The 17,034-nt window shown below is 45.4% G+C and overlaps 3 protein-coding genes across 3 annotated transcripts; all 3 read left to right on the plus strand.

Annotated features, from left to right (window-relative positions):
* Positions 1 to 306: 306 nt before the first annotated feature.
* Positions 307 to 1,161, plus strand: LOC308174264 (E3 ubiquitin-protein ligase TRIM35-like; the record flags this gene model as incomplete). The annotated part of the gene is made up of 1 exon (XM_080549337.1): positions 307 to 1,161. The coding sequence occupies one exon, from the start codon at positions 307 to 309 to the stop codon at positions 1,159 to 1,161; it is 855 nt and encodes a 284-aa protein (XP_080405463.1).
* A 2,013-nt stretch (positions 1,162 to 3,174) lies between these two features.
* Positions 3,175 to 5,874, plus strand: LOC308174265 (uncharacterized protein; the record flags this gene model as incomplete). Its single annotated transcript, XM_080549338.1, has 3 exons — positions 3,175 to 3,970; positions 4,083 to 4,223; positions 5,573 to 5,874. 3 exons carry the CDS (start codon positions 3,175 to 3,177, stop codon positions 5,872 to 5,874), a joined length of 1,239 nt encoding a protein of 412 aa, XP_080405464.1.
* Positions 5,875 to 7,056: 1,182 nt separating this feature from the next.
* Positions 7,057 to 16,586, plus strand: LOC308174266 (E3 ubiquitin-protein ligase TRIM35-like; the record flags this gene model as incomplete). Its single annotated transcript, XM_080549339.1, has 3 exons — positions 7,057 to 7,845; positions 8,753 to 8,865; positions 16,550 to 16,586. 3 exons carry the CDS (start codon positions 7,057 to 7,059, stop codon positions 16,584 to 16,586), a joined length of 939 nt encoding a protein of 312 aa, XP_080405465.1.
* Positions 16,587 to 17,034: the final 448 nt, after the last annotated feature.

Genomic DNA, 17,034 nt, shown 5'->3' on the forward strand with positions numbered 1-17,034 from the left:
TAAATAAATGAATGCACATTGTGGCTGTTAATAAATATCCTTATTACATAACACCTGTAATATTTTGTTACTTCTTCTTCTCCCTAGCGAACATAGAACGTAACAATTCTCCAATCAGAGGGCTGCCCGTCTGTTTAAATGCTCCTCCTTGTCTCCCATTGTTAGTTGACTGTTTGGTTGTGTTTTGTTTGTTAGTTTGTCTTGATTCAGTGTAAAAGTGTTGGTTTAAAAGCAGGAGAACTTTGTCAAAAGTTAAAGTAATATTTAGAGGCTGTTAGAGAAGAGGGACAGGGATTGTGTGACAAAATGGCTGCTAAATCATCTCTCCCAGAGGAGGATTTCTCCTGTCCTGTGTGCTGTGACATCTTTAAAGATCCTGTCATCCTGTCCTGTAGTCACAGCTTTTGTAAAGCCTGTCTGCAGGAATACTGGGAACACAAGGAATCTCGGGAATGTCCAGTCTGTAGGAGAAGATCCTCAAAGCATGAGCCTCTTACCTTTAACCTAGCTCTAAAGAACGTGTGTGAGGCCTTCTTACAGGAGAGAAGTCAGAGAGCTGAGGCAGGGTCTGAGGTGCTGTGCAGTCTGCACGGTGAGAAACTCAAGCTCTTCTGTCTGGATGATAAACAGCCCATCTGTGTGGTGTGTCAGGCCTCAAAGAAACACACATCTCATGACTGTGTCCCAGTAGACGAGGCTGCACAGGAACATAAGGAGGAACTCCAGACAGCTCTGAAACCCTTACAGGAGAAGCTGGAGGTCTTTAACAAAGTTAAACAAACCTGTGATGAAACATCAGAGCACATTAAGAGCCAGGCCCAGCACACAGAGAGACAGATTAAGGAGGGGTTTGAGAAACTCCACCAGTTTCTACGAGAGGAAGAGGAGGCCAGGATGGCTGCACTGAGAGAGGAAGAGGAGCAAAAGAGTCAGATGATGAAGAAGAAGACTGAGGCACTGAGCAGACAGATGTCATCACTTTCAGACACAATCACAGCCTTAGAGAAGGAGCTGAACTTCAAGGCCAGTAAGAAAAGAGCCCAGTTTACACTGCCAGACCCAGAGAAGGTTTCAGGAGCGCTGATAGACGTGGCCAAACACCTGGGCAACCTGCAGTTCAGCGTCTGGGAGAAGATGCAGGGGATTGTCAAGCATGGTTAGTACTGATGAGAACTGGATTAAGAATATCTAATAGATTATATGAATATGTTTGTTACGTCCACATGTGTCCTTGTTGTGTTTCCTTCCCTTCTGTGTTCTCCTCTATCATTCTCCATCCAGGTGTTGTCAATTGGCCAATCATTCCCTCATTCATCATCCCACTCCCATCCAATCAGAAGGCTGCCCATTCTCCAATCAGAGGGCTGCCCGTCTGTTTAAATGCTCCTCCTTGTCTCCCATTGTTAGTTGACTGTTTGGTTGTGTTTTGTTTGTTAGTTTGTCTTGATTCAGTGTAAAAGTGTTGGTTTAAAAGCAGGAGAACTTTGTCAAAAGTTAAAGTAATATTTAGAGGCTCGCGCCCCGTTCAGCTGGGTGCCGTTCAGCTGGGTGCCCCGGCAGATGCTGAGTGGAGACGCTGCGGAGGAAGAGGGGGAGAGTGACGGAGATACCCCTTCTTTCTCCTCCACTCTGGCTGCTTAAGGAGTTTCATATTCATTCTTGAGGCTTGCCTTTGCTCGCTGGCTGTCTGGGGCAGCGTTTCTCAACCTTTTTTCAGTCACGGCACCCTTCAAAAGTCGATAAAATCTCAAGGCACCCCAGTCTAAAATATAGCTATTCAAAAACGACACTGCATCACCCAGACAGCCCCACACACACACACACACACACACACACACACACACACACACACACACTCAGCGGCTATTGATACAAATAAAAGTTGTATTATTATTATTATTATTGAGAGAGAGAGAGGAGGGAGTGAAAAAGGCAAGTGTGCATCAAAGGCATCAGGCACGTAACCGTGCTGTATAAACATGACACAGTGACCGAACAAACGCGGGAATTTATGGAACACATTCATTTTCATATTCCCACATTTGATTGGAAACACCTATCCAGTCCATTCAACGTAAACACCGGGGATGCAGAGTTATTAAGCCAGAAAATGCGTCTCTCTCTCCCGCTGCGCGCATCCTTGTCTGGATGTATTAAATTCATTGCATGAAAACGAAACTGTGCGTTATTTCCCGAACTTTCCAACCCTGCTTAGCTTCCGAAGTCGGACGAGAGAATAATGTCACCGATCATCCATATAGAACAACCACCTCCACACGCTGCCGGCGAGCGAGACTGCCCTGCCCGATCGGACCCTTTTTCGGGAGCGGGGAACATAGGATATCCGGTATTGACATTGTGACATGGGAAAGGGGCGCGCGAGACAGATTTTGATGATGTATTGCATTTATTTATTTATAGATTTATTCATTCATTCATATGAACGTCAGAATATAGAATTATTTGACGGCACCCCTGAAGACGCCAGGCGGCGCCCCAGTGTGCCGCGGCACCCCGGTTGAGAAACGCTGGTCTGGGGAACTAGAACTGCCTCTCTTGTGCCTTGTGTTCCAGGCACAGAAAGCAGTCTGGTAGTGGGTCAAAACAACAGAAAATGCTGGATTTCTAAGAACGGCAGATGACTTTGCAGGGAAAGCAGTTTGTTCTGACGTTATGCCTGTTAGCTAAAGTGTGCCTAAGCAATTAAATTACTTCTTGCCTGCTAGCCTTCTTCCAAGTTGGCCTTTATGTGTTGTTTCATTCCTGTGTTTAAGATTGAAGACAATGAAGAGGAGAAGAAGAATGTTGACTTGTTTGATATTTTATTTAAGATGTACATACTTATTTTATGGAAATGTAATCAATTGTTAAATAAATGAATGCACATTGTGGCTGTTAATAAATATCCTTATTACATAACACCTGTAATATTTTGTTACTTCTTCTTCTCCCTAGCGAACATAGAACGTAACAATTCTCCAATCAGAGGGCTGCCCGTCTGTTTAAATGCTCCTCCTTGTCTCCCATTGTTAGTTGACTGTTTGGTTGTGTTTTGTTTGTTAGTTTGTCTTGATTCAGTGTAAAAGTGTTGGTTTAAAAGCAGGAGAACTTTGTCAAAAGTTAAAGTAATATTTAGAGGCTGTTAGAGAAGAGGGACAGGGATTGTGTGACAAAATGGCTGCTAAATCATCTCTCCCAGAGGAGAATTTCTCCTGTCCTGTGTGCTGTGACATCTTTAAAGATCCTGTCATCCTGTCCTGTAGTCACAGCTTCTGTAAAGCCTGTCTGCAGGAATACTGGGAACACAAGGAATCTCGGGAATGTCCAGTTTGTAGGAGAAGATCCTCAAAGCATGAGCCTCTTACCTTTAACCTAGCTCTAAAGAACGTGTGTGAGGCCTTCTTACAGGAGAGAAGTCAGAGAGCTGAGGCAGGGTCTGAGGTGCTGTGCAGTCTGCACGGTGAGAAACTCAAGCTCTTCTGTCTGGATGATAAACAGCCCATCTGTGTGGTGTGTCAGGCCTCAAAGAAACACAAATCTCATGACTGTGTCCCAGTAGACGAGGCTGCACAGGAACATAAGGAGGAACTCCAGACAGCTCTGAAACCCTTACAGGAGAAGCTGGAGGTCTTTAACAAAGTTAAACAAACCTGTGATGAAACATCAGAGCACATTAAGAGCCAGGCCCAGCACACAGAGAGACAGATTAAGGAGGGGTTTGAGAAACTCCACCAGTTTCTACGAGAGGAAGAGGAGGCCAGGATGGCTGCACTGAGAGAGGAAGAGGAGCAGAAGAGTCAGATGATGAAGAAGAAGACTGAGGCACTGAGCAGACAGATATCATCACTTTCAGACACAATCACAGCCTTAGAGAAGGAGCTGAAAGCTGAAGACATCTCCTTCCTGCAGAACTTCAAGGCCAGTAAGAAAAGAGCCCAGTTTACACTGCCAGACCCAGAGAAGGTTTCAAGTTTGTCTTTCTTAAGTCTTTGAATTTAAACGAAACCACTGGTTCTCATTGAATTCACTGTTGCCTTAATATAACCATGACACGTTTTTTGGGGGGTTTATTTGTTTTACAGGTGCTGGGAAGGACGACCAAGCAGGTCAAACACCTGAGGAGGGGGCTAAAAGACACCGGTGTCTGGGAGCTATTAAGTTCCAGGCCAGACACTGTGCCAGTCTTATGGCCAAGAGCCGCAGAAACCAGGATAACGCCACAGGTAATGCAAATGAAAACATTAAAGCTACATATGACAACATTTTTTTTTTGCTGACATGCAGGGGCGAGAGCTGTTTTGTGCTGGAGCCTACCATTAAATAACCACCATTTTGTTTGCACATTCAGGTATGTTGTATGTATGTTGTATCCATGGGTATGGTTTAGTCTTGTGTGTTATAATGATATGAATGGTATGATAACTAATCATTATTTGATGTTATGACAAAGGCTCACCCCTTTCGTCTTTGTGTGCTGGAGATGGGGCGAGAGCTGTTTTGTGCTGGAGCCTACCATTAAATAACCACCATTTTGTTTGCACATTCAGATAAATAAACAGCTTGAAAGTGAACCTGTGTGCCTGCCTGGTCTGTCCGGATTGTGAGGGGTTACACCAGCAAGGCAATAATAAAGGTGAGATGTGACCGTTGACCGTGTGCGGACAACCGCAAGGTGGGGGAGATCCCCAGCAAGGCAATAATAAAGGTGAGATGTGACCGTTGACCGTGTGGGAGGCCAAGATGAAGGTGCACGTGGACAACCGCAAGGTGGGGGATAGGCAATAATAAAGGTGAGATGTGACCGTTGACCGTGTGGGAGGCCAAGATGAAGGTGCACGCGGACAACCGCAAGGTGGGGGAGATCCCCGAGGACGAGCAGCTCAACCGGACAGAGAGCGACGCCGAGAGCCAGAGGGGGGACCCGTGCGACGGGGAGTACTGGTCGGACAGCGAACACAACCGGACGGAGAGCGACGCCGAGAGCCAGAGGGGGGACCCGTGCGACGGGGAGTACTGGTCGGACAGCGAACACAACTTCCTGGACCCCAACATCGGCGGCGTGACGGTGGCCCCGGCCCACGGCTCCATCCTGATTGAGTGCGCCCGGCGCGAGCTGCATGCCACCACGCCTCTGAAGAGGCCCGACCGCTCCCACCCCACGCGCATCTCCCTGGTCTTCTACATGCACAAGAACCTGAACCAGCCCGTCCACGGCCTGGCCATGTGGGAGGCCAAGATGAATGTGCACGCTTTGTATTTTATGGATGGATAAAGTTGTGAGCTAACTAGCTAACTAGCTAACAGCTAGTTAGCGTGAGCTAAGATGGCGGCAATGTAGCGTGTTCTGAATGTATTGTTTTGCTGACATGCAGGGGCGAGAGCTGTTTTGTGCTGGAGCCTACCATTAAATAACCACCATTTTGTTTGCACATTCAGGTATGTTGTATGTATGTTGTATCCATGGGTATGGTTGTGTGTGCCTGCCTGGTCTGTCCGGATTGTGAGGGGTTACACCAGCAAGGCAATAATAAAGGTGAGATGTGACCGTTGACCGTGTGCGGACAACCGCAAGGTGGGGGAGATCCCCAGCAAGATTCACTGCAGGGGAAGGAGGGAGTGAAGATGAAGAACAACGACCACATCAACCTGAAGGTGGCGGGACAGGACGGGTCTGTGGTCCGTTTCAAGGTCAAGAGACACACGCCGCTCAGCAAGCTGATGAAGGCCTACTGTGAAAGACAGGGATTGACCATGACACGGATCCGGTTCAGGTTCGACGGACAGCCAATCAAGGAGACGGACACACCTGCACAGTTGGCAATGGAGGATGACGATCAAATCGATGCTTTCCAGCAACAGACCGGAGGCCACTAAAAGTGTCATGTACCCCGCCACCCTGTATCTGCGCTTTGTCTCACCGCATCTCGTCCTCACTTGTGCCCAGAACCTGTGAGGTTTAATATTGTGTTTCCTTCCCTTCTGTGTTCTCCTCTATCATTCTCCATCCAGGTGTTGTCAATTGGCCAATCATTCCCTCATTCATCATCCCACTCCCATCCAATCAGAAGGCTGCCCATTCTCCAATCAGAGGGCTGCCCGTCTGTTTAAATGCTCCTCCTTGTCTCCCATTGTTAGTTGACTGTTTGGTTGTGTTTTGTTTGTTAGTTTGTCTTGATTCAGTGTAAAAGTGTTGGTTTAAAAGCAGGAGAACTTTGTCAAAAGTTAAAGTAATATTTAGAGGCTCGCGCCCCGTTCAGCTGGATGCCGTTCAGCTGGGTGCCCCGGCAGATGCTGAGTGGAGACGCTGCGGAGGAAGAGGGGGAGAGCGACGGAGATACCCCTTCTTTCTCCTCCACTCTGGCTGCTTAAGGAGTTTCATATTCATTCTTGAGGCTTGCCTTTGCTCGCTGGCTGTCTGGGGAACTAGAACTGCCTCTCTTGTGCCTTGTGTTCCAGGCACAGAAAGCAGTCTGGTAGTGGGTCAAAACAACAGAAAATGCTGGATTTCTAAGAAGGGCAGATGACTTTGCAGGGAAAGCAGTTTGTTCTGACGTTATGCCTGTTAGCTAAAGTGTGCCTAAGCAATTAAATTACTTCTTGCCTGCTAGCCTCCTTCCAAGTTGGCCTTTATGTGTTGTTTCATTCCTGTGTTTAAGATTGAAGACAATGAAGAGGAGAAGAAGAATGTTGACTTGTTTGATATTTTATTTAAGATGTACATAATTATTTTATGGAAATGTAATCAATTGTTAAATAAATGAATGCACATTGTGGCTGTTAATAAATATCCTTATTACATAACACCTGTAATATTTTGTTACTTCTTCTTCTCCCTAGCGAACATAGAACGTAACAATTCTCCAATCAGAGGGCTGCCCGTCTGTTTAAATGCTCCTCCTTGTCTCCCATTGTTAGTTGACTGTTTGGTTGTGTTTTGTTTGTTAGTTTGTCTTGATTCAGTGTAAAAGTGTTGGTTTAAAAGCAGGAGAACTTTGTCAAAAGTTAAAGTAATATTTAGAGGCTGTTAGAGAAGAGGGACAGGGATTGTGTGACAACATGGCTGCTAAATCATCTCTCCCAGAGGAGGATTTCTCCTGTCCTGTGTGCTGTGACATCTTTAAAGATCCTGTCATCCTGTCCTGTAGTCACAGCTTCTGTAAAGCCTGTCTGCAGGAATACTGGGAACACAAGGAATCTCGGGAATGTCCAGTTTGTAGGAGAAGATCCTCAAAGCATGAGCCTCTTACCTTTAACCTAGCTCTAAAGAACGTGTGTGAGGCCTTCTTACAGGAGAGAAGTCAGAGAGCTGAGGCAGGGTCTGAGGTGCTGTGCAGTCTGCACGGTGAGAAACTCAAGCTCTTCTGTCTGGATGATAAACAGCCCATCTGTGTGGTGTGTCAGGCCTCAAAGAAACACAAATCTCATGACTGTGTCCCAGTAGACGAGGCTGCACAGGAACATAAGGAGGAACTCCAGACAGCTCTGAAACCCTTACAGGAGAAGCTGGAGGTCTTTAACAAAGTTAAACAAACCTGTGATGAAACATCAGAGCACATTAAGAGCCAGGCCCAGCACACAGAGAGACAGATTAAGGAGGGGTTTGAGAAACTCCACCAGTTTCTACGAGAGGAAGAGGAGGCCAGGATGGCTGCACTGAGAGAGGAAGAGGAGCAGAAGAGTCAGATGATGAAGAAGAAGACTGAGGCACTGAGCAGACAGATATCATCACTTTCAGACACAATCACAGCCTTAGAGAAGGAGCTGAAAGCTGAAGACATCTCCTTCCTGCAGAACTTCAAGGCCAGTAAGAAAAGAGCCCAGTTTACACTGCCAGACCCAGAGAAGGTTTCAAGTTTGTCTTTGAATGTAAACGAAACCACTGGTTCTCATTGAATTCACTGTTGCCTTAATATAACCATGACACGTTTTTTGGGGGGTTTATTTGTTTTACAGGTGCTGGGAAGGACGACCAAGTCTAAGTTCCAGGCCAGACACTGTGCCAGTCTTATGGCCAAGAGCCGCAGAAACCAGGATAACGCCACAGGTAATGCAAATGAAAACATTAAAGCGACAGCATTTTTTTTTTTGCTGACATGCAGGGGCGAGAGCTGTTTTGTGCTGGAGCCTACCATTAAATAACCACCATTTTGTTTGCACATTCAGGTATGTTGTATGTATGTTGTATCCATGGGTATGGTTTAGTCTTGTGTGTTATAATGATATGAATGGTATGATAACTAATAATTATTTGATGTTATGACAAAGGCTCACCCCTTTCGTCTTTGTGTGCTGGAGATGGGGCGAGAGCTGTTTTGTGCTGGAGCCTACCATTAAATAACCACCATTTTGTTTGCACATTCAGATAAATAAACAGCTTGAAAGTGAACCTGTGTGCCTGCCTGGTCTGTCCGGATTGTGAGGGGTTACACCAGCAAGGCAATAATAAAGGTGAGATGTGACCGTTGACCGTGTGCGGACAACCGCAAGGTGGGGGAGATCCCCAGCAAGGCAATAATAAAGGTGAGATGTGACCGTTGACCGTGTGGGAGGCCAAGATGAAGGTGCAACGTGGACAACCGCAAGGTGGGGGATAGGCAATAATAAAGGTGAGATGTGACCGTTGACCGTGTGGGAGGCCAAGATGAAGGTGCACGCGGACAACCGCAAGGAGGGGGAGATCCCCGAGGACGAGCAGCTCAACCGGACAGAGAGCGACGCCGAGAGCCAGAGGGGGGACCCGTGCGACGGGGAGTACTGGTCGGACAGCGAACACAACCGGACGGAGCGGGCGCGGCAGAGGCAGCAGGAGGCCGCTCTACTGGGCCTCTCCCAGGAGGAGATCAAGGCCTACGGCAAGAAGCGCAAGTACGGGGCGGCGGCGGCGGCAGGGGCTAGTCCGGGACCAGGCCAGACCAAGGACAAGAGAGAGGGGCCCGTGACGCGGCACGCCCCCTCTCCCCTTCCCCCCCACCACCACCGCCTCTCTCCCAGATACGCCCACTGTATCTGTCCAACTTTATCGACTGCCTGTGGTCATGCATGACAGGATTTGAAGGCCATCTTTCCACAGACACACAGCAACCTTGACTGAATACAGTCCAACTACAGTGGAAGCATAGACTTAAAACAATAAAACACTTGCTGAAGACTCTAAAACTGTACATTCGATATATCACCATAGCAACTTCAGAATGTTGACCGTGTGGAAGACGTCGTGTGCAGTCAACGACCGTTGGATTGATTATTGATTCTTCCCTCTCTCTCTTTATTGCTCTGATTATGAGCAATAATCAGAATAAACAAGCTGGCAGACTCCGTCGCCTTACGCAAATTCCCTCAAATTCTACCGGTAAGAATCAAAAGAGTTTCTATAAGTTAAAGAGCTAGCTACTATGCCAGGGTTCGACAGTGCGACTGTTTTGGTCGCATTTGCGAGTGAATATATTTCTGTGCGACTTGGAAATACATTCAATCACACCAGTGCGACCCAAAAAAAAAAAAAAAAAAAAGCGTAACTACTGTCATGCGCAGTCAATCTTATGTTCGTTAATAAGATCGCAGCGCATCTAAACCAATGCAATCCTTTGAAAACAGAAAAAAAAAAAAAAACAGACACGTGACCCGCAAGCACAACAAGCTCGCATTTACATTTGAAAATCCTGTCAGAAAAAGACCGCTGTTAAAATGAATCCGATTACGGCATACTTTAGCAAGGCTAATGTTAGCACCGTTCCAGACAGAGAGGAGGTAGAGGGGGGTAGTGGAGTCAACATTACAGCTGGAGACGAGAGTGACGAAGAAAACATATATATCCTCCAGTAGGTCCAGGCACGAGCGGCCCCGGGGCGACTTCCTCGACACCCTGGCCACCGAGGTCACCTCGTTCAGCAGCACCAGATGCACAAACAGGAGAGACACTCGACCGAACATCGTTGAGCACTTGAATGCGTCGCAGCCCAAAACCCACAAAAATGTCGACAACTATGTAATTTACAGAAGAAGAAAAAACACGAATCAAGAAAATATATTAATTTTTCGTCTCAGTTGTATATTAAAGTTGTATCCGAGTTCCCTCCCGTTTTGGCGTTGCGTAAAAATGTTTGACTTTCTCCACTGTGCGTAAAAGACTTTCCTATTCAGAGGTAAAGTAAATCAAACAGTAAATGGAGGCTAGACCATGCTGCTTTTAAAGCCATACCAACACTTTTCTTTAAATATGTTATGATTATGATAATTTGTTGTCGTCATACGAAAATTGCGCAATTTTCATTGTGCTACTGAAATTCTTGGTGTGCTACTAATTTTTTTGACATGGTAGCACAGTGCTACCTGGGGAAAAGGTAAGCGTCAAACCCTGTACTATGCTATCTATTTTAGCTAGCAAGAGAAACGTCACTCTCCAAACGTCACTCTCCAAAGGTCTAAAGGTCTTGATATTCCGCGAGTGAACGCTGGCGCGATTAGCTGCCGCTGCTCCGGTTGTTTTGAATGTTTTTATGATTATTAGTTTGCAGCAGATCATCTACTCCTGGCGAACGTGGTACCATTGGTCTCTACCCTGGGCTTACTGTCAAATCGATCTGTTTGTCAGTATTGTGTTTGTGTTAGCTCAAACGTTACCGTTGGGGAAAACGTCTGCTATCAAGAGCAATAATGATTTAAGGGCACTGTGGAACTGCGTTCTAGACAGGCAGATAGCCGAGTTGAACTGCCGATTTAAAGAGGACACGTATGGGATCATGCAAGCTTCGGCTTCCTTCTTACCGGCGTCCGCCACTTTTGGCGTGAAAGAACTGTTGAAAGCACCATGTGATTTATATGGGATTGCAATCAGTGATGCGGAGTACACTTTTTTCACCCAACACATGAGACGCAAAAATGATAAAGAGAACTTCCCTTCATTAATCGAAATACTCGATAGCTGCCCTGCAGACATTTTCCCCAATGACATCTGTCTCTTAAGGGCCATCATAACGCTCCCTATGACGTCCTGCACTGTTGAGACTTTTCGTGCGTTTGTGGGAAGTGCCCTCTAGTGGTTTGTTTGAACCACAGCATTAGACAGATGGGTTGCTTTTCCTAGTTCAGGACACGTGACCAGATCTAGACAGATATATCCAAAATATAGACTAAGCTATAGAATATGCACACTCGGTGACGATAATAACCGACCAACAGACTAAAATGAACATGCATATCAAAATGAAATGAATAAGAATAACAGACAAAGTATCACAACAACAAGTGTTAATGAACACTAAAGGAGCGTACCTCCCATGTCGTGCGTGCGCTTGAATGCCTTGCGTGTGTATTATAATAACTTGTTTGGCTGTCCGTTGCATTCTCTGGGTAGACAGGTACTTTATTTATTTTCCGTTCGTTTCATGGTCTGCATAGTGATCTCCTCCAGTCCCTGCGAATATTTTGCGTGCGTGCGTGTGTGTGCATGCGTGTTGGTCGTACTCAAATGTTTCGAGCACCCACGGACAGAAACATAAATCGGCGCCTATGATCGCGAGCCCGGTTGTGTTCCATCCATCTGGCTGCTCATACATAGGTCTAAAACGTGCGGTGATGAGTTTCACTCAGGCCTACCCAGATTTTTCCAGGCCTACCCATCAGCCACTTTCTGTATCCGCCACTGCCTCTCACACTCTTGTGGACATGGACTTAACAGAGTATAGGAGCTTTGTGACGGGGCCCCCTGGAAGCATACAGGAACCACAACAGCCAATACTGGATGGTCTATTTAACCAGTGTGTGTTTGTTCCCCCGGGAGAGTGAAGGAGACGGGGAAAACCTGCTGAGGTGTTGGAGAGAGACTGAGTGAACCAGAGAGCTGTACTTGTTCTTTATTCTTTATTATTTAGAAAAGACTCGCTCAGCACGTCAGTGACGTTGCTGAGCCGTGCTGTCCGCCAATAAAAACATATTTACAGCCGTTCCTCTGTACCTAGGTCAACTGAGTTGATTCATTGAAGAAGTCCAATGCCAGTTGAGCATCATTGAACTTATAGTAACATTACATCAATTCTACTTCTGAGTAAAACCTGCCAAGAAAGATTGCTCATTAAAATGTTTGAGATTTCTTCTCAAGACCACATGAGATTTGTTATTTTCTAAGCCAATGCTTCTGACACACTTCTCATAGCCAGACCTATCTCTCCACACTTCGCTTCGCGCTGTACCAGCGCTGGAGAATATATACTTTTTGCGCAAGTGGGCACGCACGAGACACAAGAGTTTTTGCAGGGTGAGATGTCTGCAGATGAAAGTAAGCAAGTTGAAACGTTAGCAAATATACTTGCTGAGTGTTCTGACAGAGAAAGGTTGTTATTATTGTGACTAGTGTCTGATTATAGTTCCATGGTGTGAATAGTGTCAAAGAACTAGCTAGCCAGCTCAGAGGTGATGAGATGAGCTAGTCTGCTGCACACATGCCAGCTAAAGAGCTAACTGGAGGCACTTTATTATTTTACTTAAAGTAGATATACAATCTTTCTTATTCTGCTAGAATTGGGCTTCATGGTAATACCATAATGGTATATTTACAGTACATGGACAGTGGATTGAAGCATTGGAACAAACCCTCACTCATTGAAAATGTCTGTTTTCTATAGATGGATATACACTTTATTTTTTAGCAACCCAATATTCAATTCGAATTATGTTATGAATTGATATGGATCAATTTATACCTCTTATTAAATTATACATACTCTGGTTGTTATGTTTGCCTTTTGGTTGACAGCAAAAGAGGGAGAGGAGGGTAGAGAAGGAGAGAGAGCAGGATGGTGTCAGCACACCAAAGAGAGAGAGCAAGAACCAGGTGAGAAAGTAGACAGGTAGTCAAGACAACATATGCCACAGTCCATGCCACCCCCGCCCCAAGGCAGCAACCAACGGAAACACTGAGAGCAGATAGCTGAACTGTTCAGTGTCAAGCCTGGAGAAATGGAGATGGAGGTTATAAAGCTCCAGAATAATGTCCAGCTACATTCACAACATTTCTGGAGCCTGGTAGACCCAAGCAGCCCTGAAAGTATTTGTTGTATTTGGCTCTACATGCCTTTGAGAATCAGATTTTTTCTGATATGAATGTAATGAAATCTACTACTTCTGAACAAGACTGACAGATGAGCATCTAAATGACTCTATAAGAGTGAACCTAAGTGGATGCACTCCAGCATACACCACTCTTGTATACTCCATGCAGTGACATCCATCTCAAGTGTAGGAATGCTACCGTAGCTGGCTAGCACCTGGTGGTAACATTAGCTACAGTAGCTAGCTAGCACCTGGTGGTAACGTTCGCTACCTTAGTTAGCTAGCACCTGGTGGTAACATTAGCTACAGTAGCTAGCTAGCACCTGGTGGTAACGTTAGCTACCTTAGTTAGCTAGCACCTGGTGGTAACGTTAGCTACCTTAGTTAGCTAGCACCTGGTGGTAACATTAGCTACCGTAGCTGGCTAGCACCTGGTGGTAACATTAGCTACCTTAGTTAGCTAGCACCTGGTGGTAACGTTAGCTACCGTAGCTAGCTAGCACCTGGTGGTAACATTAGCTACCGTAGCTGGCTAGCACCTGGTGGTAACATTAGCTACCGTAGTTAGCTAGCACCTGGTGGTAACGTTAGCTACCGTAGCTAGCTAGCACCTGGTGGTAACGTTAGCTACCGTAGCTAGCTAGCACCTAGTGGTAACGTTAGTGTAAGAGTCTCTAGGCACAGAGGGAGGTCGACACAAAGGAACAGCTGTACAAACGTGTTTGTTAACGTACAGCACGGCTCATCACCGTCACTGACGGGCTAACACACACACTGCACCGTCACTGACGGGCTAACACACACTGCACCGTCACTGACGGGCTAACACACACACCCACACACTGCACCGTCACTGACGGGCTGAGCGAGACGTTCAAAATAATCAAGAATAAATACTAAGTGCAGCGCGCGGCCGTCACTGCCGCTCAAACTTTCCATACAGTGTGTGTGTGTGTGTGTGTTGTGGTCGCTCGTATCTGTGGACTGTTTAGCTCTAGCCACCGGCACAGTTGTTGTCAGCTCCAGTGAGAAGCGAGAAAAAGGCTTTTGAATGCCGTGTGTACGTCTTATATAGGCGGAGGGTCCCGTCCCTCGTGACACAAGCGTCGCCTTGGCCAGCCAATGGGCTGGCGCAGTGTAATTCAGTTTCTGATGAGGTCACGCAGGGGGCGTTCCCATAGTGAGATACCAAACGAATACTCTGAAACTGAAGGCACTACAACTAGAAATCAGACAGTAACTAATTTTTTTCTACAATGCTGAATGCTGCTGTTTAAATTGTTTTAACTTGAAACCAGTTGGTCACTGAGTAGTGAGTAACAGTGAGTACTGTTTTTGTTGCTTGAATAAAGGCTGGCAGTCTTTAATAGCCAATTGTTGTGGACTATACTGGGGAAGTATTTGTTATTATTCAGGAGTAAAACAATAAATACAAATATCGGATTGATATCGGTATCGCAGATACCTGAAGCCCAGGTATCGGTAGTGAAAAAATGGGATCGGGACATCCCTACCTAATTTCAAAATGTAAATGTATCATGAGACTTGTTAACCAAGGGCAGTGTGGTGAGTGGGAATGTAACGATGGACATATATGTGCTGAGAGAACATTCCACAACAAACAGTATCAAAACTAAACTTCAAAATGGGAATTTCTTAACAAGGTTCCCATACGTAGGGACGTCTACAGCTCCATGAGGGCTTTTATTTCATTAATGCGTGACGCCTTCTTGTCGGTGGGGTTCTTGGAGCCGAAAGCCTTGTCCACCAGATCCTGCTTCTGCCTCTGAATCTTCACCATGTTCGCCTCCACAGAGTCCTTCACGATGAACTTGGTGATGAAGACGTCTCTCTTCTGGCCCAGGCGGTGACAGCGATCCACACACTGGTCCTCTGCTGCAGGGTTCCACGCTGGATCCATGAGGAAAACACGGGAGGCGGCTGTCAGGTTGAGTCCCACCCCGCCAGCTTTGAGTGACAGCAGCATGATCGTGGGGCCGTCAGGAGCGGGGCTCTGGAACTCCTGGATGACCTGGGTCCGCCTCTTCTTTTTTTTTTCCCCAAAGATTCAAACATTTTTACAATATAATTGAACACATTTTTTCTTGTTTCCCCGCCCCCTTGTATCCACCCCCTCCCCCCCCACCCCACCCACCATTGTGCGGCAACGCCCAACGACAACACAACACAAAGATAATAATAATAATAAGACAAAACACACATACCTACATACACACAGACACACACAATAATACATTCATTAGGGATGCGCTATGATATTAACAGCAATTCACATCACTGTGCATCCCTACAAGAAACACTGTCCATCAAACAATAGTACCTGAAGCTGTCCTTCTTGCCATAACATCTATATGTGGTTGCCATATTTTTACAAAGTCCTGACTCTTTTGTCTTATATTATTGTATATTTTATCTAATGGAATGAAGCTAGAGATTTCATTTAACCAATGTGATATTGTAGGAGAGTAATCGGATTTCCAATGGATTGCAATACACTTCTTTGCAGCAATCAAAGCAAGATCAATATATTTTTTTTGAAATTCATTCCAAGGATCCATATTGATTGTGCCTAAAAGACACAAGCGAGATGATTTTGCAATGTGAATATTTAAACATAATGCTATCGTGTCAATCACAAAGTTCCAAAATGTTAACAACAAATTACATGACCAAAACATCCCAGTGAGCAATATCTTTTCAACCTCGCGTCTACGCTTGGCCATCATATAATCCTGCTATATTACGGCTATATTTTCTACTTATCTTAAATGCATTAAAACCGTTATTAAACCCCTCTAAACTGTCAGAATACGTCCCAGACGTCATGTAGTATGAGATTCATATAGTCTAGCATAGTTATCCTAGCAGAAGTGGTGGTTTAAATTGCGTCTATACGTCGCTGTCCTTTAACCCAGATAAATGCGGTCTGTGTCTAAACCTGTTTTAGTCTAGCAGCACGTTGAGTTTAAATTAATACCCTAAACGCCTGTAGATTGTCAAAATATGTACCACACCGTCATTTAGTCTGAGATTCCATGTAGTCTAGCATAGTTATTCATGCAGAAGAGGTGGTTTAAATTGCGTCTATACATCGCTGTCCTTTAACCCAGCTAAATGCGGTCTGTGTCTAAACATATTTTCTACTTATCTTAAATGCATTAAAACCGTTATTAAACCCCTCTAAACTGTCAGAATACGTCCCAGACGAGTTGATACATCCACACACAGGTAGGTATCCTCATTTCCTATTGTTATTGTTTAATTTTTCAATTCCTTTCTTTTTCAAAATTCGGTTCCAGGTGAGGTGATAGATAAATGTTCTACTTTTCCTCTATTAGGTCTGTGATACATGTAAGCATTCCGGTTCCAGGTAAGTAGTAGGTAAGTATTCTACAATCCTCTTTATTTCATATCCGATATACAGGAAAATATTAACTGTAACTTCTCACTCTTATAAACTAAAATTTCCTCTGGTTTTCAGGAAAAAACTACTGGTGACCAACACCATCCACAACTGAGGGTCTCCGGTGGGTACCAACATGAGGTAGGTACAGAGGTCACAAAATTCGGATCCATAGAGGGAAGATGGGGGCCGGGGGGCCTTGATATTTTTAATGAGGAAGATCCCGCCAATAACAAAAGTGCTAAAAATAAGTGCTGGTAACAACTCAAGTATTGAGGGGGGTCTCAATCCATAACGCCTCCACCTCATAAATGATCCTAAAACATCACACATACACATACAATATAACATATAAATAAATAAATAAGGGCGTTCTCCCTCTTTCAGTCTCCCTCCCGTTCAAGTTCCCCACTTCTCCTCTCATCATTTTAATGATCCAATTCGTTCAGCCCCCCAGGATCGACAGTACCTAATTTTCTAATCCACTGTCTCTCTCTGGCGAGCCTTTGTGCTCTGGACCACCTCGTACCCGACTCCAATCCCGCTATGAGCAAGTTGGTGCT

This window comes from Nansenia antarctica, assembly GCF_963989245.1.
Source record: "Nansenia antarctica genome assembly, chromosome: 19".
NCBI lineage: Eukaryota > Metazoa > Chordata > Actinopteri > Argentiniformes > Microstomatidae > Nansenia > Nansenia antarctica.